General features: G+C 43.6%; 3 protein-coding genes across 5 annotated transcripts in view; 2 read left to right on the top strand and 1 right to left on the bottom strand.

Moving 5' to 3' along the window:
* Positions 1-23,651, top strand: part of LOC119911377 (G-protein coupled receptor 4-like) — a 286,949-nt gene that overhangs the window by 231,502 nt on the left and 31,796 nt on the right. The window lies entirely within an intron of this gene.
* Positions 2,188-7,864, top strand: dlk2 (delta-like 2 homolog (Drosophila); the record flags this gene model as incomplete). Its single annotated transcript, XM_038730236.1, is given in 4 exon segments — positions 2,188-2,245; positions 2,333-2,463; positions 4,362-4,506; positions 4,600-7,864. Coding segments are annotated over 4 exon segments (1,124 nt in total), but the record flags the coding sequence as incomplete, so codon positions are not given.
* On the bottom strand, positions 11,540-23,098 carry lrrc73 (leucine rich repeat containing 73). Of its 2 annotated transcripts, none has more exons than XM_038730257.1 (7): positions 22,808-23,098; positions 21,065-21,374; positions 20,755-20,915; positions 18,443-18,565; positions 17,446-17,546; positions 13,537-13,783; positions 11,540-11,924 (listed from the first exon to the last, which is right to left on the bottom strand). In XM_038730257.1, exons 2-7 carry the CDS (start codon positions 21,334-21,336, stop codon positions 11,854-11,856), a joined length of 975 nt encoding a protein of 324 aa, XP_038586185.1. In that variant the 5' UTR covers positions 21,337-21,374; positions 22,808-23,098; the 3' UTR covers positions 11,540-11,853. The 2 variants fall into 2 exon arrangements, with proteins under 2 accessions (XP_038586185.1, XP_038586186.1); XM_038730258.1 differs by having other exon boundaries at positions 22,832-23,098.

Below are 23,651 nucleotides of genomic sequence, written 5' to 3'. Positions count from 1 at the left end.
TTAAAACCACATCAAGCTCATTTTAGCATCTATACTTTTTGTAAAATGTTCACGGCTCTGAATGTTTTATCGCCTCCGTCTAGATTTCAGTTTTAATAACTTATGTTGAACTTTTATGTTGTTGGTTTGAATCTATGAGCTTTCGTTCGTTTGTCTTTTCTTGACATGTGTTATGTTCACGTTGTTTTATGTCAGAATAAAAACCAAACTACGAGGTTGTTTTTTTTTAATAGATTTAAACTCAGGGACTCTCTAAGCTAACGATGCTACATAAAGGCGTCAGTTTATAAAGTATACCTGTCAACATTGGGATTTGGAAATCACCACCCCTACCACCCAGCAGGGTTCTCTTAGGTTTTAGAAAGGTTATAACTTTGGGAGATGTACAGGAAAATGTTTAAACGTGTGGAAAGCGAGAGAGAACGGTGAAATACGGGAGAAACTGGAGGGTTGACAGGTTTGTTATATAGTGATGGAGGTGCAGTGAGGCTCTGATCCGGCTGCTTCATTTGTAATCTGAAGAAGCGACGTCAAGCTAAATGGCTGTTAGGGGCCCCTACATGTTTTCCTGCCTCTGTCTGATGACGACCTGCAGCTCCAGCGACACTCTGTCGGTAGACTCTACTTCTACTGGACGTGCTGCGCGTTTCCTCGTGTTTGTCCAGCTGCCTCTCTGACAGGCCGACTAACAGCGCCACGTGGCTCAGCGGCCGCCAGAGGTCAGGGGTCAAAGTGTCTGCTGCTAATGTCTCACCGGAGAGCCGAAACACTGAAATACATCCAGACAGCTGAGACACACACTCGTTTTGTTCCTCTATCCCCCTGGGGACGTCTCAGTGAATTAATGCATTCCTTAACCCTTTACCCCAACCTTAACCTCCACACCTACATGCCTGACCTGAATCCTGAACCCTAAAACCACGTCTTGACCCTAAAAACAGCCCAGCATGTTGGGTTGGTCCCCAACAAGCAGTCGGTGTCCCCCCCCCCCCACACACACAACCAACCCGTTCTCACTCACTCTCCGACTCGCCACATATGGACACATGGTCAGGAGCTGTAGTCGTCAGTTTGTAACGCACTGGGATCCCTCGAGCGTCACAGTTCAACACACTGGGGGAAGCCCTGTAGCGTCAGTTTGAGACAGTAAAGGCAGGTATATGATATTTAACAGAAAAGACTGAGTAAGGAGGTGGATGGAGGGCCAGAACCAGGAGACCAGGGTACGTGTCCTGTTTGAAACAAAAAGTCGACATTAAATATTTTTAAGTTACGGAAATTGCCGAAATTATGAAGTAACGTTACTTAACTGACGTGTTAACTGACGTACGTAGTAATTTGAACCCAAACCATGAAGTACTTTTTGTGCCTTAACGTAACCAAATTGCAGCGTTCCACAACTTTTAACAACATGCCGTTTCAAAATGGCAATATTTTGCAACACTAGTGTTTTATTTTGAACGTCTAACCGGACGTTGCATAGTTGCTGTTGCTAATTTGACCACGGAGCCTTATATGTCCAAAATTGATGTTAAAGAGGTACCCAGGGCGTTATAAAGCGACGCCAAAGGGCCTTGACCAAGCGACAATATGTGACGAGTCGGGAGTGAGAATGTGTTGGTTGTAGTGACATCTAGTGGCGAGCGTTGCGACTTGCAACTAACGGCTCAGACACGCTCTGTCGGCTCGTGCTAAATACTACGTGTGGCCCTCCATTTGTCCAACTTTCATTTCTCTTCTTATTTCTAACAAAACCAGACGACAACTACTACGTCTACTTTATATGTATTCAACACAGTGATGCCTAAACATTTCAAAAGGTTAACCACTAGTTTTATTTTGAAAGTCTAACCAGACATTGCATATTGATTGTTGCTAACTTGACCCCGGAGCCCTACACGAGCGAAAGCGACACTAAAGCGTTCCCAGGGCGTTAAAAGAGACCAAGCATCCATATGACAGTTAATGTGACCAGAGGTGGAGCTTTTTGCTGATTGGTCGGTTAAATCTTTGCTTTGAAGCACAACGTCCATGATAAATATTGATCCTTGGAAACTCCAGGAAGCTGATTCTTAACGTGGCGGTTGGTCATGTTTTAGCTCTTATTTTGTCAGGAGGCATTTCCCCGGCAGCTTCCTGTCACAGTGACGTCACCTGTCTCTCACCTGTACTCCTTCTTCCCTGCAGGAAGTGACTGCAGCTGTAACGTCGCCAACAGCCGTTGTGACGAGTCTGGAGTCTGCAGGTGAGACGTTCAAATCCTCCACTGACTGACGCTGCGTCTGACCGTGAGCCGTTACCTGTGTAACCATGTGTCTCTGGTTGTCTCCAGGTGTGACCCCGGGTGGGATGGCGAGCACTGCGACCGCTGCGTGCCGATGCCCGGCTGCGTGCACGGCTCCTGCCAGCAGCCGTGGCAGTGCAGCTGTGAGCCGGGCTGGGGGGGGCGCTTCTGTGACAAAGGTGAGACCGCCATGTCTGAAGTTTTAACCAGCGGGACTCAGATCCTTAATTCAAGTTAAAGTACTGATACCACAATGTACAAATACTCTGTTACAAGCACCTGCGCTGCATTCGACATTCCTCTTCAGTAAAGTAGTTTGATCAACAAAATGTGCTTATAGCATGAAAAATAAAAGTACTCACTACGCAGAATATCCTGAGGAGATACTGCACATCAAGATGAAAATATACTGACGACTTTACGCACCTGTGAGGACCTTTGATCTGTGACATCATGTTCGATAAGTTGATCAAGGAACTTTAGCAGTAGCGAGTAGCATCACATGGAAGTACTCAAGTAAAATACCAGCAGTACAGTACTTTACTTTCCATCATGCTTAGTGTTGCTGCAGTACAACTTTTACTGTTATGCCACTTTGAACATCAGCTGATGCACAAACTGTTTATTTACCGTCTACTGCAGTTTGTATTTTAATATTTAGTACGATACAGTCAAAAATGTTAACGATAATTATAACGATAATCATCAAATCGTTATTAGTTTACATTTATTCATTTAGCTGACGCTTTTATCCAAAGCGACTTATAGTTGCTAATTCTGTTAGAGGTCACACGCCTCTGGAGCAACGAGGAGTTAAGCATCTCGCTCAGGGACACAATAATGGACGTGTCACAATGGGGGATTGAACCCAGGTCTCTCGCACCAAAGGCATGTGTCTTATCCACTTCCCCATCACCACCCCCCAAGGATTTCTGTTCTTGAGTGAAAGTTGACGAAACCTGATGGTTAATTGTGGTTTAAACTTTTCTTTATGGTCAACATTTGATGCCAAACTTCACAAGTCTGCAGCAGAACATTCAAAACAATTCTGATAAAATCTTTGTCAGCAAATACGCACGAGTAAAAGCTTTTTTCAGTATGTTTTTCCTCAACAAAATAAACATCTTAAAAAAAAATTAAGTCCTAATTTGTGTCTGATCCACGTTAATAAAGTCAAACATTTATTGAATATTTATGGAACATTTGTTATTGTCATGGGGTGCACAGGCAGGATGCAGCTCAACAAAAGATTTATTCTCAAACAGAAATACTCAGGCTGACTCACAGACGCAGGTAAAGGCTGAAATCCATAAAAGGCAAAGTAATAATCCAAACCAGGAACTCAGAACACAGCAGAACACTCAACACTGGACGACAACAAGGACTAAACAAAACTGAGGGCTTAAATACACCAGCAGGGAGGGAAGCACAGCTGAAACACATCAGGCAATCAACGACAGGAAACAAAGCTAGACAAGGACACATGAGTACTGAATACGACAAAGTAAAGCAGGAAGTAAAGCACACGGGAACACGCCAGGACAGATCTACCAAAGTAAAACACAAAACATGGAAAGACCGCAAAATCAGGGCAGGGAACAGAGACCGGACCAAACAGGAGACTAAAGACTCGAACAGGTAAAAAACATGCAGACAAACATAAATAAACTAAGCTACAAAACCCTTAACAAGACAAGATCAAATAATAAAACACAGAAACACAGACCAGGAAGAACACTAACATGAAATATAGCACAGAACTAAGAACTGAGGCAAAGAACTGAACATGAATACAGGCTACACAGAGAAACACAGAACCAAAAACAGACTTAAACAGGAGAACAAAACAAAGAGCAAACACAAGACATGGAACCAAAACAAGACCAGAATCCTTAACTCAGTTGTATTTTTATTGGAAAAAACTTTATTGCAATAATTATTGTTATTGTTTTATTGTCCAGCTCTAGATTAGACGGGAAACTACGTGTTGAACTTCACGACTTTGCTTCATCAGTAAAGAATAGAAATGACTCAGATTACTTTCTAAACTTTGTTGTTGTCCTCTGAAAACCGTCAGACCTGTCCGTGTGCTCGGAGCAGCAGCCCTGTCGGAACGGAGCTACCTGTGTGCTGGAGGACAGCGGCGAGTACACCTGTCTGTGTCCTGACGGCTTCCACGGCAGAGACTGTCAGCTGAAGACCGGGCCCTGCCACCAGAGGAGGTCCGTACAGGTGGAACTCACCTGCATGTCCAGGTGGAGAAAAGAGATGCAGAACCACTTAACTCTCTTCTTCTTCGTCTGTTTTGTCTGCAGGTCTCCGTGTAAAAACGGCGGCCTGTGCGAGGACGCTGACGGCTTCGCGGCAGAGTTGACGTGCCGCTGCCTGGCCGGCTTCACGGGGCCGCGCTGTGAGAACGACGTGGACGACTGCCTGATGATGCCGTGTGCCAACGGCGCCACCTGCCAGGACGGCGTCAACCGCTTCTCGTGCGTCTGCCCCGCCGGCTTCACCGGACGCTTCTGCACCGTCAACCTGGACGACTGCGCCAGCCGGCCCTGCCTCAACGGCGGCCGCTGCCTGGACCGAGCCGGAGGCTTCCACTGCGTCTGCCGGCCCGGCTACACCGGCACCACCTGCGAGACGCCGCTGAGGAGCCGGGAGGACCGCGAGCCCAGCTGGACGACACTGGGGTGGGAGGGAGGAGGAGGCGGGGTCAGACCTCACCTGACCACCGGTGGTAAGAACCAGCAGAGCAGCACCACAGGCAGCGGTAACAGCAGTCGTCATGGCGAGCGGCTGTTGAAGGTGACTGTGAGCGAGCGCGGCGCCGCCGGCCTGTCGGAGGTCCAGCTCATCATCCTGCTGGTGCTGGCGGGGATGACGCTGGCCGTGGTGGTGCTGACCGCCGCCCTCGTACTGCAGGGTCACTGTAGGGACTGTGGCCACGCCCCCTGCTGCCCGCTGACATCATCATCATCATCATCACAGCAGCGCGGACAGAAGAGCGGGCGGCGAGCGCAGCAGGAGGAGCAGGAGTGTCAGATCAGCTTCCTGAACGTAGCAGAACCAGAGAAGAAGAAACTGAACACGGAGGTCAGATAGACTGAGCGGGCGTCCGAGCACAGGAACAAGCAGAGAGAGAGAGAGTCTCTCACCCAGCAGGGTCAGAGGTCAGAGGACGCTGACAGCTTCACCTGTCTCATGTTCAGGTCAGAACTGGGATCCGGTTCAACAGGCGAATCTCCCAGCGTGCACCTGGGGGTAAACGTGACATCATAACTTCTTGCAGATCACGTGACTCCTGTAACTCACGATGGACAGAACCGGCAGCAGAACCACAGATATCGTCTGCTTCACTCTACATATCGTTCTTCCTCATCAAAACCTGCCGCCTGCATTACCCACAATGCAACTCTCCATCTGACAGTCAGGTGTGTCGTTCTGCTGGCGGCGAATGTAAATGCAAAGTAAAGGATTCACCAAAGCAGAGTTCAGAGGTATAAGAGCATCAGCTGCACAGAGCTGTGTAATGTGTGCAATGAATTCTGGGTAAATTAACTCTTTTCAAGCTTAAAAACATGGCTGCACACCGCCCAGCTCTGTCCCCTGCAGCTCTCTGTGCTTTTTTCACATAGACTGGGACAATGGCGCCCGTCAGAATGGCGTCCACAAAAAGCTTCCTGCCATCGACTGTTAAACAAGAGCCGCTTCTCAGTCTGCGGTCTTCTCTGTTCTTGTTCAACGCCATCAGCCCGAGGACTGTTCAAAAGTCCGCATCTAACCAAGTCCAGCCGGATGTGTTCCCGCTCCGTCCGTTTCACCGAGCCTCCATCGGGTGGTGACTTGTGTTCGGATAGCCAAGTATCCCAGAATGCATTTCGCACCAACTGCAGTGGAAATGGCGTGAGGGAAGACCCACAGCTGTCGGGTATAATGCTGCTGGTCTCGTGTCACAGAATGAGTTTTTTTGCAGGGATGTGGTTGTTTAAACTCCAAATTTGTGGTCAGTTTCTAGAGACAGAGCCGATTTGAAAATTTGCCACGGCGTTTTCGGAGATGCGAGGTCCCGCCCGCTAACGGGACCTGCCGTGCTGAATGACGACTGCGTGCTCCAGTTCCTGCGAGCTCGGAGTCCGAACTTGGTGAACTCGGAATTGAGAAACAGCTCCGGTGTCTCACGACATCATGGAGAGGATCCCTGCAACAAATCCCCTCTCCTGAGATTTCAGAGCGAGACTTTAGTAAACCTGTGCCCTAATCTGGTTTACTACAGATGTATGAACCCACAACAAACAGCTGGGATTTATGTTCAATAAACGGATCAAACTGATGCTGAAATAACAGATTTGGTGAACACATGACTTCATGCTTCGTCAGTAAGGTGACAAGAAAACTACTTTTAAAATGCTTGTTTTCTGAATGGACTTTGGCTCGATCAGGGCTGTGCTACGCTAACTTGTTACAAGTAGCGTAGCACAAAAGTACGACAGCAGGAATCCAGTAACATACAGTAGTTCAGCTTCCTCTCTTCCTTTCCTCCCAGCAGCCTCCACTTTTGTGTTGTTTCTGTAGAAATATGAAGGAGTAAGACGGCGCTCGGGCGGCGCTCGGGCGGCTCACTGACGCCTGCGATAATGGTAGTGGAGGTTGGAAACACGGTAGCTCGCTCCTGAGACATGCAGGTAAAACTCAATCCATTTTTTATCCTCAAATTTAAAATTAAAAAAGGGAAAATTTAATAAAGAAATCTTCGCTCTGCCCAGTCCTCTACACCATGAAGCAGCGATGCACGCACGTTTCCCGTGGCGAGCCTGTCAGGGGCAGACAGAAGATCTTTTAGTGTTATTTGATAGCATCTGCTGCACAAAACTTTCTGCACCATCAGGTCATTTCAACATGTGAAAAAAGGTCCAGGTTTAAAACTACTGAGAAACGTCTGAGAAGAGAAACTTCAGTGTGACCGAGACGATTTCTGCTCGACGAAGAATCCTTCTTCTATCAAATCCTCACCACATGCCGAATCCAAACTCTGAGACTTTTTATTTTGTCATTCTGAACTCTTTACATATTTTCTATTCTGTTGAGCTCCCCCCACCTGTTTTTATATTTGACACTGTACATGTTGTGTTTTCTGCTCCTCACTCTTCTGTGGTGATAAAACCGAAGCGCTGCGTCTCTCTGAGGCTTTAAAACCTAATTTATTGGTGTAATTTATCAGTGGAGAGTGTGTGTGATGTTCTGGGCTGAGAGGTGGAGGTTTTTTTCAAACAAACTGTGTGCAATAAAGCGGTGAATGATGAGCTCTGCAGCCTGTCAGCTGCTGTTTTTATATACAGACAGCAGACAGGACAGGCTGGCAGATAAAACAGGAGATATAAAATATACATAATGTGAGAGAAACATTCAGACGCCACCGCTCGGATCAGGTCCTCGTGTTGTTTCTGGAAAACAAGCAGAAGAGGAGTTTCACATTTTACAAACACACTCAAGATACAGATACAGGTTATTTTTTAGACTCAATATCTGTACATTTGACTGTTTTTAGGTTAAATGAAATAAAGATGTAATTAACAATGATTTGGTCCTGTTTTCTCTTCACAGGAGTTTGAACCAGCCTTTGGAGCATCGCTGAAATCATTACGTTAATCATATTACAGAAAATAAAATATGTGACAAAAGTAAATCCAGAGCTAAAAGGTCAACAGGTGGGGTCGCTTCGTGGAAAATCAAACCTGATAAAATAAGTCCAGACATCAACACTGACTCAAGCATCTTGAAGAAATATTCTCATTTTGGCCATTCTTTAGCTTAGCTTAGCACAAAGAATGGAAGCAGGGGGAAACATACTAGCCAATGTGGCCACAAACCGCCTAATCAGCATGATATTAGTTGTTTACAGTCAGTTAGTCATTGTTGCACAGCTGAAGTCCACCTGATAAAACTAGCACACCACTGTCTGGATCTGTACGTAATCTGGGTGTGGCTGGGACCAACTGGATGTTATTTTAGCATGAAACTGGTCTGGGTTGATCAGGAGTTATTAGAAAACAATTTACAAAACAGCCTCAGAATTGAGCTTCAGAGCAACGTTTTTCAATAAAATAGTAAGAAAACGATTTAAAAAAAGGTTCCTATATTTATATTTTATTAAAATATAGATATGGACACATTTTACTCTGATGACACTCGTAAAAAGTACTTTCTCCGTAAGGGATACTCGTTTGAACAGAGAACTTTATTTTACACAATTTGAAACAGTCCTCACCAGAAACACAGATGTGTAGGCAGCAGCTTATTATACTCATATTTACGTTTATTGTTGTGACGCGACCTCTGGTGGCCATGTGACGGCAGCTCAGGAGGAAGTCAGGTGACGTAGCCAAGTCCATGTCAGGAGGTGGATGGACAAACAAACACAGGAATAAGTTAAAGTTTTAACTTAAATAAAGGTACGTACGTGACTCACATACTTTTCTTAAACCTAACTCAGGGGTTTTGTTGCCCAGACACAAACCAAACTACAACGTTAACTACGAGTTTACCGTCATGTGACTTACGTCAACAGTCCTGTTGTTTTGGGACGATTGGCAATCAACCTACTTTGTCGTTTAGGTTTGAGGACGGCAGTTTATTTATTGCTCAATCCAAAAAACTAGCTGAAGTTTGTGTCATGTAGTGCGTTTGGTGTGAACAAAAATAACCGTGTTAGGCTAATCGTGTTGATGCTAGCTAAAGTGCAGGTGGTGATAGCTTTGTTAGACATATACTCACAGTAGCCCATTTCAGAATTAGAGATATTATATCACTGGATTATAATTATTCACACATTGATGTGTTCATGCTGCAGCTGTGAGCTCATTCTGATCACTTTCTGTTCTGCTGGATCAATAAAGTTTGATCTTAATCTACAATAACACATCACAAGTTATTTGTTGATTATATTTAGCATTAATATATAATATATATGTATAATTAAGCAGAAATTGGGACTGGGGTAAAGTACAATACTTGAGAAATGTATGTCTTAAATAAATGTCTTCTTACTGCGAGTGAAAGTAAACTTGAACTTTCATCATTTCATATTGTTAATAAAAAGAAATGAATCATGTTTTCGGCCTGTGTGCTGAAGCTGTTTCACATTATTCATCATTCAGTCATCTGCCAAACCAGGACCAGAGCTGAACCGCCGCCGCCTGACACCGGATCACGACAGGAAGTCAGAGAGCCCAGAATAACCTGAGCCCACAGTCAGGCCCCGGCAGCTTCATTAGGACGGAGGAGATGGAGTTACGGGCAGCCTCCTCATTTATATTCAGACTGAAAATATGAAGTGGTCATTTATTCCTCCACACGGCAGCAGCGTCACAACAGACTCTGATCACTGCAGCAGGTTACATCAAATACATAAACTTATTTTCCCTTCAGACTTTCATTTGAATCATTTAGTTTTTTCCATCCAAAGGGGGGGACAAATCATAGCCTGTATAAAGGAAGTGGGCGTGGTCAGCTGATGTCACCTGTTGGTGTCACAGTTGGCAGGTAAACTGAGGTGTGGACCGCGATGCAAAACACTGGAGGGGAAAGTTCAGTTTGTTAAGCGTCATACTTACGCAGACACAGGGCGTACACGAAGTGGTGCAGGTAAAATCCAAACCAAGGTGAGTACAGTGAAAAAAGCTAAATTCAAAACAGGCAGAATATTCAACAACTGAGTTTGTAAACTCAAACAGGAACAGGACAAACGATGAAGACATGACATTAAAGACAAACGAGCAGCGAAGGAGTCAACACGTGAGACACATCAGGACAACGGGAAGCAAAACTAGACAATGACACAAGATTTCAAAATAAAACAGGAAGTAAAGAACACAACACTACACAAGGACGAAGGTAACAGAAAACAACAGAGAACATGGAACCAATGATCAACTGACAAAAACATAAGGACGGGAACACAGAGGCAGGGAATGAAACAGGGACGGGCAAAAACAAGAAAATACAAACACCACAAATCAAAACCACGACAGTTGGTTTGTGGGCAAACAAGGTTAGCAAGGTGCGTCTGTAATTCACATCAACTGTGATATTAGCTGGGATGCCAATTTTAGCTAGCAACAAACAGGCTTAAAACAAAATGTACTAATTGTAAAAATGAGCAGCCAACTCTAATAAGCTTTTTCAGCAACGCTGGTTCTGATTTATAGACCATAAACTCATTAGGAAAGTGTTTACTGAGGGAATAAATCAGCTGAGAAGTAGAAACATTTTCTCATAGACTTCTATACAATCACACTTCTTTCTGCAGCCGCTGGAGTCGCCCCCTGCTGGCTGCTAGAAAGGACGCAGGTTTAAGGAGCTTCACTTCTCAGAGCCGGAGGTTCCTGCTTGGGTAAAATGATTCATGTGTCACAAGCAAAATACCAAAAACAAAAAACAAGTCCAAAAAACAGAATCTTATTATTATGTAAGCTGATGGCTAGCTAGCTAAATCTACTTACCTTTTCCTCCAAGATGTTTCTTCCAATTGAAAACATTTTTGATGAACAGCCATCTTGATTACATGACTTGTTTTTCCACACATAGGTAACGCCCACTAAACTGATTATGCTAAATGCTAACTAGCTTAGCAGAGCAACAGTGACGGTCATCTCTGGCACTGACTTTATAAGATTTAACAATGATTTGTGCAAATTGCCCCTACATCAAGACTTTTAAATGGATCAGACTGTAAATGTGAATTACATTGATTTACAATAAATATAAACAAGTGGGAAACAGGCCAACAGATACATTTCATCACTATTAACCATAGATTTTCAACAAAAAGGTGACACATTTAGTTAATAACTATATGTAACCATAACTACTTCATTAAGATACAAGCCCATATGCCAGTTTATGCTAATTGTTGACATCCCTTTAATGTGAAAATTTTATCAATATTGTGAGCAACGTAAAAGTTCAATTAAAAACCCAGTCCCAAATAGCAGCTGTCCCTTTTAATGGCCTGGTGTGGCTACATGTTCTGACAAATAAATGCAGGTCTCAATTAGAGGCCTGTCCCAAATACAGGCCAGGTGAGATCAGTGATTGAAGCAAATAAAGGCCGGGGCTTTTAACTGAAGTTTGACAGTATGTAAAATATGTATCTCTAAATGGTGCTTTCAGTCCACGACTTTGTGCTTTAGCTAATGTCGTTAGCAGTGCTAGCTTGCAGTTTGACAGTGAATGACGAATCAGAGTCTTTGGTTCTTACGAAGCTGTAAACAGTTTTATTATTGTGACATCAGAGCAGCAGCGCAGAACATACATCAGACACACTGTACACCTGCTGAACAAACACCTGTCTGTAAGTCACTTGGTGTGTTAAGGATTTGTGCTGCCTCTCACTCTGTTCTAGTCTATGTACAGGTGCTACATCAAACCATGCAGAGCATGTGATTGGCTGCTAGCTATCAGGTGATCTGACAACCCAGAGAAGTGCAGTGCAGGGAAACAAACCAGAAACATTCAAACCAAACCAGTGAAAATAGTTAAACAGGAAGTGGGTGTGTTTGTGGGAGGGGTCACATCTCAGTCTCAGCCAATAGGCTCTCACCTACACCTGATGTCAGCAAGACCATCTGGGGGCTGGAGTCTGTAGAGTTAAAGAACGACACGTTTAGAGCTGAGAGGACCAGACCACCGAGTCTCCATTTTTTAACACCATTAACTTCTGTTACTTTACATCCTGGTGATATTTTCCAATTTATTGATCCGTTTTGAGATTGATTTCCTTTGGTTTCAGGTCATTTTCTGCAAAAATCAACCAACAAACTCAATGTTAAGTTTTTAATTCCTTTAAAGTACAAATGAAAAAAAACCCAGCTTTAACATGTTAGTCAGGGAGCTTTAGAGGAGCTGGTGGATCTTGTTACCTTTGGACAGAGCCAAACTAGCTGTTTCCTCCTGTTTACAGTCTTTATGCTAAGCTAAGCTAACCAACTGCCTACGCTTGATGTTGAACCTTTAAAGGAAGTCAATCTAAAAACGGTAGATGTGGAAAAGGTTTAAATATATACATGATTTTGAGTACACTGGCTAAACATGTAAAACCAAAAGCTTCAGTGTTTCCTCTGTTTTTATTAATTAAAAGAAACTACGAGTAGACGTGTCCTTGAGAAGGCTCGGTCACATCAGCCTTTAAAAAGGTTAATTGTTTTCATTACAAAGGATTCACTCGAGGAGGTGAAGGCATGTTTCGCCTCAAATTCAACTCTGGTGAACTTCTTCTCTTGTTGCTAGCTTGTTAGCTTTATTGAATGAAATGATATCCTCAGCACAAAATATCAGCAGGAATGGAAAGAAGCTATTGTGACTGACTGTAGCCCGGCTGGCTAGTGGTTAGCTCTGCGGCTACAGGAGTTCAGCAATCACCAAGCTTGTTGGTGAACCACTGTAGCTGAACTGCTAATTGCTAACAGGCTAACCAGCCAGGTGTTTGATTATATAATTTCATTCAATAAAGAGTTAGAGGGGAGTAAAGGCTCTAACAGATGGCTAGCTAACAGGACGCTAAGTACCTGGAAGGTGAAACACAGCTAATAAGCTACATTAGCGTCCTCCATTTTGTTATGGAGGGAACTTTCATGCAGATTTATTTCTCCCTGATGAGCTAATCAATGATTCTATTAAACTGATTTAAATGCTGGTGTGACCGGGCCTTTAAGGATAATGTATTCAGTTCTGTAACTTGCTCTGTATCAGAACCAGAACCAGACCAGAATGTCAGACCATACAGCTGCATGGAATCACAGAGGAACCACAGAAGAAGAGCAGATCAATATGTATATTAATTTGAATATTTTCTATTAGGAATGGGAATACAGAATACTCTTTATTAACTGGGATTAGATAGAACCAGTTTAACCAGATTCACACTTCCGACCTCTATTATACAGAACCCAAAATCTCCTACGGTCACTGAGGACACCTAACAGGACCAGGCTCATAGTGGGTCAGTCTGATACTGGAGCTCAGTGGGTCAGACCAAGCTAAGCAGAACCAGCAGAACCAGCATGATATCCTATTCCAGTTGAACCAGCATGACAAACTGGACCCAATTTAATAGTTCAATACTGGTTCTGTACTGGTTCTGTGCAGCCTGAACCATTCTTACTGTCTTTGAGGGACCAGTATTGAGGGTAAGGAGGTCTGGACGGGGGACAGTCTAGAGGTGAGGACAGGGGGAGAGAGTGTTCAGCCCTTACTGCTGTGAGGGAGCCAGGCAGGGGGCTGGTACTTGTCTCTGATTGGCTGGTACTTGTCTCTGATTGGCAGCAGGGCGCTGCTGGAGGCTGGGCCTGACTGGAGGGCTGTGGCCTCTCTGTCGTCGTCGTCCTCTCCTTCGGACAGAAGGTCACAGACCTGCTGCTGCAGCTCTGGGCTGATGTCGTTCTCAGCCAGGACCAGAACCCGCAGACTGGTCGGGTAGTTCTCCACCATGTCCAAGAACACCTGGACACAAGAGACCACATTCATTCAAAACATCCGACAAAACTTTATTCATACAAAAAACTCCGCAGTACGTGTGGGAAGCATCGGCCTGTCCGTGATGTGACCACAACATCTACCTTGTTACATCACAGGTAGGTAATTAACGTCAGTTTCTCTACACACCATGAAACTATTGATCCCCTGTAATTCACATCAGCACAGCAACAGCCTGAGAGGGAAGAAAACCAGATGAATTAACATAAATGAAAGATGATAGAAGTCCCACACATCTGGCCTGATGCACTGTTTTCTGTTGTTTTCTGTCTGCCATTATGAACCCCAACAACTATCACTCTCAGTGCTGTCAGTGTCTAACAAGAAAAAATCTGTCCAGCGTGTATAGATTGAAAAGAAGAAAGAAAGTTGGCCAAGTATTGATCCTTGTGGAACGCCACAGGTCATGCGCCAATTGAGATCCAATAATTCCTGTCCAGCAAGTAGCACTTGGACTGGTTCAGAAAGCATCGGAGAGTTGGGTTCGAGAATGGTGTGTGATCACCTGTTCAGTGACATGAATAAAGTTTTGCGTGTGTTCATTTGAATATAATTCAGTCCCTCCAGGATCCCTGTGAATTCAGCACGACTTGCAATTTTGACCAGTCACTGCAACTTTTCCACAAACCTGACCTCTCATCGCCATTTCCTGCAAAACATTGTCACATGTCAGAAAACCCACTTCCTCTTTTAGAAGACGCAGCAGACGTGTGTGATACCAAAATTTACCTACAATAACAACAGTAAAGTAGCGTGAAGACCAGGATCCAGATCTTCTTCACCAAAGCGGGGAACCTGTTCTGCAGAACGTGCATCATTGTGGTCCAACATAAAGGAAATCCTCTCCTGACAAACACTTTGCGAGAGAACGTCAGAAACACACGGAGGACGTCAGAGAGACGCTGCATCCCGGTCAGCTGCAGGAAAGATTCCAGGTCAGCTGGTTTAAATATGCAGGGTCAAGGTCAGGGTCAAGGTCAGACCCGAATGATTCAACTACAATTCTAAAGTTAAACATATCACATCTGCCATTGCAGCTTTCACTTATTCCCACAATTTCAGTGCAAAAAGCCCCCAAACATTGCAACTTTCATCGCAATTTATTAGAAAAGCTGCAGCAAAATTAGGCATTTTAGACCACAGCAATCAGAGAAAAGGCCCGGGACATCCTGGAGGGACTGGTAATTTAAGGCTTAATAAGTCCTGTTTTGGTGCAGTGATTAAACAAAATAATATTTTAAAGTAATAAATTGATTTATTTGGTGTCTGATACGACATTATTTACAGTTGGTAGGCTGTTAATAACCCTGAAGCAGGCTGAGCTTTTTCACCCCTGTGCTGCCAGACTTCACTGATAAATTCACTGTAATTAGATCACAGCAGAGAGGCTTTCACACATAAGTGAATCTCAGCATATTACTGTCCTGTCTGGTTTGCTGCTGAGCTGCGAGACACAGACCTCTTTCTAGTAGAAAACCCAATACAGAACTTCCACTGGAAATCTGCTGTTTTAACATTGAGAGGAGACGACTTGCACTACAAACTGTGTCCCTTCCTCTCCAGCCATATTCCTAATCCCAAAGGTCCCATACGTCCACCTTTCCCTCACCTGGACCTGTCTACCTGTACCTGCCTGTAAGCATTGCTTCATCTATAGATCACTGAAATCATCGTGTCTGTGTTAGCGTCCTTCCCTTTCTGCCTCTCTCCTTCACCGAGACTCATCCACCACAAACACCCCAGGTGAGAAACACCTGAGTCCGTCTCTGATCTTAGAGTTACAGAGGATTTACTGAACATGGGGAGGAGCATCGTGTGATCTGAGGAAATGCGTAAACATAGACATACAAGGTTTTTCATCTGAATGGCTCTACATGTAAACAGATTTTATCAATAGAGACTTCTTCTACTTGACTACATTATACTGCTGATATTTCAAATAAAAGGAGGTTTATAACTTGGGATGGAGTTTTTTCTCTTCCACAGTGGTTTTGGTAGATTACTGATATTGCTTACTGATTAATCAACTAACTGTTTCAGTTCTAGAACTCTCTGTGAGAGACAATTAGTCTCATAATGTGTGACGAGTCTCTGTGACATTCAGACAAGCTGCGTACCTGCGTACACCAACAAACAGGAAGCAGCCGCCCGGCCAGTGAACTGTTTTTTCTTGACATCTGCGCACTAAAATATTCTAAACTCAAGGTTCACGCTGAAGGTTCACTTTAGGTCTTTAACACAACATCATCCATCAGGCTTGAGTTTTGAAGATTTCATCACAGACTCCAGATCCAGTCATCTCAAAGGGTAAAATAAATAAAGTAATTCATGTAATTTCAGAGTGTCAACAGCTCGACTACTGACCGGATCATCATTCCTACAGGATCCTCACAGGGACAAAAGAGTCAATAGATCAGTAGAATCAATATGCTGTTCAGACACTGACTCTGTTTATTCAAACAAAGTTTACAACTACATAGCAGCTGCTGATTTAAACTGTGTTTAAATAAAGTTAAATAAATAATTTTTTTACTTCCATCACTGCAGCTCAGACTCACACCAGTAGACTTTGTGATGATGATTAATAACCAAAACTAAACTCTCTAACTTGTTTTATCTTTATCACACATTCAGAAATAGTTTCTTCATCATCAGACAATAAAAGAATATCTACTCCCCCACTACTACAGGCACGCAGACTATAACAATAATTCACACTTATTTACAGCTTTTAATATTTGGACATTACTGCCAGTGTTTCTGCAGCTTTTTCTTCCGTCTTTATTTTGTTTCTATTTCTTTAACTTGAAATCTGCTTTCAGGTTTCATCTCACTTCCCATTCAGCACTCCATCCATGGTTCTGGGGATGTTTGTATTTAACACCATGCACTTAAAGTATTCAAAGTAAAAGTACTCGCTGTCCTGTGACTGTGCTGAAGTTGCTGTCGTTGAGCTGGAGCTCATTTTAACTGTTTAGACTGCAGCTAATTATTATTTTAATTCTGGATCAATCTGCTGATTATTTTCTCCATTAATTGATTTTCTAAATTTTGTAAATAGTGAGAAATTCCATCACAGAACACAAAGTGACACCTTCACGCTTTGTCTTACCAACAGTACGAAGCTCAAAATTATTACAAAAAAATTTATATAATTATAAGAAAAAATCTTCTCATCTGAAGCTGGAACCATGTAAACTTCTACATGAAAAATGACTTAAACCATCAAAAATGTTGTCAGTGAATTAATAATCCTGCCAGCTGTACTTGTATAAACTGTTGGGAGTTTAATTTATAACAAAACATCATATTTTATAAACTCTTCATATGTTTCTGTGTACAAAACTTGATTTGTAAAGTGACTGAAGCTGTCAGGATAAATTTAGAGAAGTAAAAAGTAAAAGTAAAAAGTAAAGTACCTCTAATGTGTACTTAAGTACAGTACTGAGTAAATGTCCTTACTGTCCACCACTGAGGTGAACACATGAACATGAAGGTGTGTTTGGTTTCAGTGTTGCAGGATGTTCAGATCAACACCTCCCCCTGCTGGACAACCAGCTAAATGACAGAGACACTGATGATGAAACAGAAGAAGAACAGAAAGAGAGGAGGGTGTGTGATTGGTCAACCTGTGCTGATTGGTTGGTCAGTCCGGTTCCTTCCAGGTCCAGCACCTCCAGGGTTCTGCTGGACGCCACTGCAACCGCCAGCATCCCGGCGATCTGATCACCTGGAATCAGATCCAGGACATTTACAACCGGCTCTTCATAAATCACCACTCAACATGAAGTCTAACGGCTAGCTCGCTGACCAGGGATTCACTAAATCAGGTCACGTCGTTAAAATTTACTCATGTTGTGTTATTTTAGTGATATAAAATCGAGTAACATCAACAACATTAAACACTTTTCAATGTCAGAGATGTCCACTGGACTCCATATTACCTCTTTCACTCCACTGAAGGGCTCAGAAATTAGCATGCTAACGTTAGCTTTGTCAGGAAGCTATCAATAGCTCCACCTGCAGTTAGAGGCTGCAAATATTGACAACAACTAATCTCCATGTCAGAACTAGTCAGTGAGCTGCAGCCTGGTTTAATGTAGTGATGATGAATCTAAACTCAGTAATGCTGACGTCTGCTGGTCTGACTACTGGACCGCAGGAACAGAACCTCTAGAACTGTGAGAACTGGTGCTCCTAAAATGTTTTAATTAACTGACTGATCACATTCACTAAATTTTCAATAAAAAACTCCAGCCTGCAACTCTCCTTTGTTTCATATTGCAAACTCAAACTCACTGAGGACATTACAATGACTTCTATTCATTCACCTACAACTTCAACTACAAGAGGAGTTTTATATTGATTTTCACTTTACACCGCCCCTCTATAACCTAACCTTCATCAAAAGCCAGGTCTTAACCCTGTAATATACCATAAGTTTACCTTTATTTTAAATGGAAGATGAGTTGCCATATTTTTTATATTTTAACCTCAACTGCAGTCATTTACTGTATTTGCTGTTAAATTTCAGTCCTATTTCTTGCATCTGTCTTCATATGTGTGTTTTATGAAGCATGTTTAGTATAGCATCTTTTGGTATGAAGCGTGTAGTCGTGCTGTTACCCAGTGGGTTGTAGTCCAGGTTGAGCACTCGGAGCTGGGAGCTGTGAGCCACAGCGATGGCGAGTCGAGCCCAGCCTTTGGAGCTGATTCCCGGGTTAGCGCTCAGAGTGAGCTCCCTCAGACCTGCAGACATCCACAGATCTGAATTTGAGAACTTAATATTTGAATATAGGGCATTCAGGTGTGATTAAATTAGGTATTCGGTTGCTTAGAAGATTCTAGTCTTTAAATGCCTTCATGATAAACTCTGTCCTCCAAGCGAAGAGTTAAATCCTCCTGAATCCTTCAGGGTGTGGCGACAGCGTGTGGACATCCGAGCCGATGAATTCAGGTTATTTGAGCCTGAAATAACTGAGTCCCAGGAGACAAAATGTCTTCTGAGCTTCACTGAATAATTTCCTCTGAATTGCAGAAGTTTCGGCAGACCTGCTGCTGAATTTCAGTCTGATTTACAAGAACTAGTGTGACGATATAGTTTCCAGTTATTGGTTATTTTATTGACTTATTAAATGAGCGCCTGACTCTGCCGAAGAGACTTTTCATGAGGAGATTATTAAACCAGAAAGTGCGTCAGACCTGAGAGCTGAAATTAAAAGCAAAGCACTCAGTTAAGGTTACACCTGAAACTTCACAGTAACAACACATTAGTGATGTATGTGATGAAGTCCATGATTGGTCAACAGTCCACCTGTGTGGGGTGACGGGGCATTGCCAGGTGACTGCTGTAGTGTAATGTGTTGAAAGGCCTGACAGGTGGTTGGTACGGTGCTCCGTGAGGGTCAATATAGTGTTGGTGGTTTCCTTCTGATTGACAGGGTTGCTGTGCTTTCTTTTGTTCTGGTGGTTACTAGGTTGATGTTTAGGGTGGTTTCTATGGTGTTCCAGACACCTTTATGTTAGTTGTGTTTGTTCATCCTGGCTCTTAGCACTGTGTAGCATCTAAGCGTAGCTATCTTTTCTGTCTACCAGTAATGGCTAAACTAGCAATAATGAGTGCTTGAAACTTGTTCCTTTCTCTACCTCTAGCCATCAATTCGTCTTGCTCATTTTCGTCTGACAAATGTTCTTATTGTAAGTTGCTTTGGACAACCATGGCGTTCTGTTGCGTTACTAGGTTACCGGGTGGTTGTTGATGTTTTAATTCACTTCACATACATACTTTAAAAAAAATTTAATTGGTATTTGTATTGATTTCTTTGGGGTTTGAGGGTTCTTTGGGGGGTTGCTAGGGTTTGCCATGAGTTGGTTTCAAGTGACCTGGTGGTTCCCATCTGGTTGCCAAAGGCTTTCAGGCAGTAGCTAGCGTGGTTACTGTGCTGCTCTGTGAGGTTGCAAAGATGTTAACATGTGGTTGATTCAGTGTTCATAGTGGTTGCTCAGTTATTTCAAAAGGTTACTGTGACATTTTTTGGTAGTTCCTTCTAGCTTGGCAGTTTGTGGAGGAGCTAGAGACTGTCTGTAAAGGGCAACACAATCCATTTCAATCATCAATTACTGTTTAGTATCTTTAATATAAAAATCTCAAACCACTGCTAAATAGACAGAGACCACCCTTAAACATTTTACACCTGAGAGATTGCAAAAAGCAGTTTTGCAGAGTGTGAGGTTGTAATTTCATCAGATTGCTCCTTTATGAATATACCGACATCAAACCAGCTCTCATCTGTCCTGGACATCCTCTCACAGCTGTTAACTGTTCTTTATCATGTTCAAATGTTTTTATTAAAGGAGTATATGTTGAAGTACATGATGGGATTTACTGTTTGTGTTTTTACCGTGGTTGCCAATCGGTATCAAGAATAGTGGAATTTTACTGAATTTTATCGACTATCCCTAATTTCTTCATGGTTGCACGAGTTTTCCGGGCAGTGACCGGAATGTTGATGGTGGCTGTAAGGAGTTGCTTGCTAGGGTGGTTCAGGTGGTGTCAGGTTGGTTGCCAAGATGTTCCAGGACGGTCCCAGGTATTTGCCGTGTTGTTCTTGGTGGTTGCTAGCTGGTGACTAGAGTGTTTGTGTGGGTTTACGGATGTTTAAGAGAGTTGCTTGATTGTTCAGGGTGCCCGGAGTGTTAAGTGTCAGAGTGCCAGCACAGTGCTGAAATGCTTTCTACAGTTTTTCCTTGAGGCAGCTAAAGGGTTGCTTGGTGGCCTGTAAGTGGTTTCCGAGGTGTTGTTGTCAACACTTGCACTTTTGAGGCCTCTAGTCTGGTAGATTGCAACCACATACTGTGAACACCAGAGATCAAGCAGAAACATGTTTGAAAGTCAGATGTAAACTTGTGTCCTCTGGGGGTTTTCAGGTGTTTGTTACCTGACTTGGCTCCGTCAGGTGGCAGCATCCCACAGATCAGACCCAGAGCCTCGTCTCCCAGCATGCAGTCTCCCAGATCCAGACAGACCAGCGACGGGTGGGTAGACAGGGCTGAGTTCAAGGTCACCAGGCCGGCGTCCAACAGCGGGCTGCCATGGAGACTGTAGGGCAGCCCAGAGACAGAGTCTTACAAACCAATGACACTGTGACTTTTAGACAGGGAGGTCTCCTGAACCATTAGGATTCGCCTGGATGTTATTTGGTCTGTCAGCACTTCTAGGAGCAGTAAAGAAAACACCTCTGTACTTACAACAGGGTCTGCAGGGACCGGTTGGCCTTCAGGGCGTCGGCCAAGTGTCGTGTCCGGTTAATGCTGGAGACAACGCCCAGGTTGAGGTTGAGCTGAGCGAGCGAGCGCGACTCGGCGACGCTGCGGCAGACGCGGCCGAAGTCACGGTCGGAGAGCTGGCAGCCGCGGACGGACAGCAGCCGGACGCTGTCCTCCTTTAGACTCTCACAGATGTCCTGAACCTCGGCCGCCGACAGCATCTCCCCCGTAATCTGGATGGAGGCTGGCAGCATCCTGGACAGGACTGGGAGCACTGGGAGCCCTGGAACACCTGGAGATACATGGACTGTCAGAAACCAATCAAGATTTAAGGGAAAACCAAAAGACTGATCTCTGCTGGTGAAAAGCAGGAACTGAACTGACCACTGCCCATTGGTTGGTACCAGGTGATGTCACCGTCATCTGTATAGAAAGCTGAAGTCCTGACATCACTTCCTGTATAGCCTCTTATACGTTATACATCACGGGAACTGTTTCTCTGTTTTTAAAATCTAGCCTTGTCTACTTTGTCCTGTTAGAAGGTGGTCAGCGATGAAGTGCATACCGTAATCCTTAAAAAGGAAAGTGAAACCAAAGTCCTTATAGGCAAGTCCCGCCATAACTGCACTTTGACTGGTCACCGGGACATATGGAGAATCAGCAGGAAAACCAGTTTGATGGCTTTGCCCCAAAATAAGGTTTAAAAAGTGTTTTCCTTCTACTACACATGCACGAGCTCTATCCAGAGCGTGACGCCATGAGCTCATCCCACCGCAGTGCTTGAACGAATGCTAAGCTAACTGAGGTTATGGATACAGTCAGCAGATACCGTATACATTTATAGAAGACACACCAGTATTTTCTAACACATACTGCAAGGACTGCAGGTCACGTTCCACGCAGTATCACCACCACGACATTTGAAACTGTCGCAAACCTCAACCATGCAGCTACACAACTGACTGAATGTGTTTCCCGGCTGTTGAAAAGCAGACGATTAGCTGTCTCGCGATAGGGGCGTTACGGGCTTCCCCCAGAGTTCTCTGGCAAAACTGTACAGCAAAGGAGAAATCAGATAATCAGTCTCTTCACTGAGCCAACAAGACAGAATCAGAAATAATTTATTGATAACTTCCTCTGAAGCTGCAACTTATTCATTTTACACTCCAGACCGAAGAAACCAGATAGAAAATGTCAATCAGCTTTCTGAAGCGTAGACAAAGCCAGGCTAACTGTTCCCCCCTTTATGCTAAGCTAAGCTAACCACATCCTGACTCACACAGACATGAGACTGAAAGAGAAGAAGAATATTTCTATTCCAATTATTTAATTATTTTAGTAATTTAAATAATCCAAATAAAGATTTAAGAACAGATTTCAGACAGTTACAGACCAGCTCTAAGTTAGAGCCAAGTAAACCATTATAAACTAACTGATAAATAAATTGGAGATCAGTTGTTGACCTGCTTTCTCTCTGTAATCAATAGCTCCTGTTGTTGCTCAGACTGAGCAGATCAGTTATTGATCAATTATCAGTATCAGCTGATCATGATGTGGCCGGTCAGCTGATCAGTTTCAGATGAAGACGCACACCGGAGCTAATCAATAACCGGTGAAGTTGATGAGCAGCTCTCTGTCTGGAGCCGATCAGCTGATCAGACTAATCATCTGATCAGTCATGAGCTCAGCCTCTGATTGGCGCTGCAACGCCTTGAGATCATTAACCTGATAAATGATCGATCAGCTCACGCGCGAAGGATCGGGACTTTCACACGCTGATGTCATCGTTCGCTTCTCCGGTGCCTCTGATCCAGCCGCAGGCCACGCGCCGGTTCTGATCCGCAGCGGCGGACATCAGAGCCGATCGATCCCCGTATCGATTGATCTGGTTTTGATCAGCAGCAGAGAGGCGGGCGGCGCGGCGGGGGGTCGGTGTCCTGCAGGCGGGCAGGTGGTTGGTCTGTCGGTCGGTGTGAGCTCCGTGAGTCCCGGTGTGTTTCTGCAGGTGACCGTTACTATGAGACCCAGAGACGGGAGCGCGAGGAGGAGGGCTCACTCCGACCGGTTCACCGGACCGGAGAGGACAGACAGGGGAGATAATCCCTACACAAGAGTAATACTTTATTAATCTAAATAACATGGTGGCGACATCAAGCTACTTGGTTAATATTATATTAAAAAGGATTCTTATACTCAAGCTGAAGGTTACATGTGTGTCTGAAAGGTATGGGGGAAAAAAAGTGGACCTTGAGATTATTTTGTCTTTAAATTTATGTATAGGTCTACATTTAATTGTATTGGATTAAAACACCAATTAAATACATCAATAATAATTAAATAAATTGGTGAAAATTCTTAAATTATAAAAGATTGAATCTGTTAGTAATAATATAAATATTTCTAGAAACTAATTAAAATGTGCGTAATAAAACGATTGTGTACAGACTTTCCCCTTCATAAATTTAATTCAATTAATGTTTAAAGGTGTAAAAACTAGAAGCTGCTCCAACAAATTATATATATTTATTTTATTTGATAAAAAATGTTATTAAGTTATTAAGTTATTGTT

This window comes from Micropterus salmoides, unplaced genomic scaffold (genome assembly GCF_014851395.1).
Source record: "Micropterus salmoides isolate LMB-PRFRI ecotype aquatic unplaced genomic scaffold, ASM1485139v1 Ms_hic_scaffold_2, whole genome shotgun sequence".
Classification (NCBI taxonomy): domain Eukaryota; kingdom Metazoa; phylum Chordata; class Actinopteri; order Centrarchiformes; family Centrarchidae; genus Micropterus; species Micropterus salmoides.
This window is presented reverse-complemented; position numbering and strand designations above follow the sequence as displayed.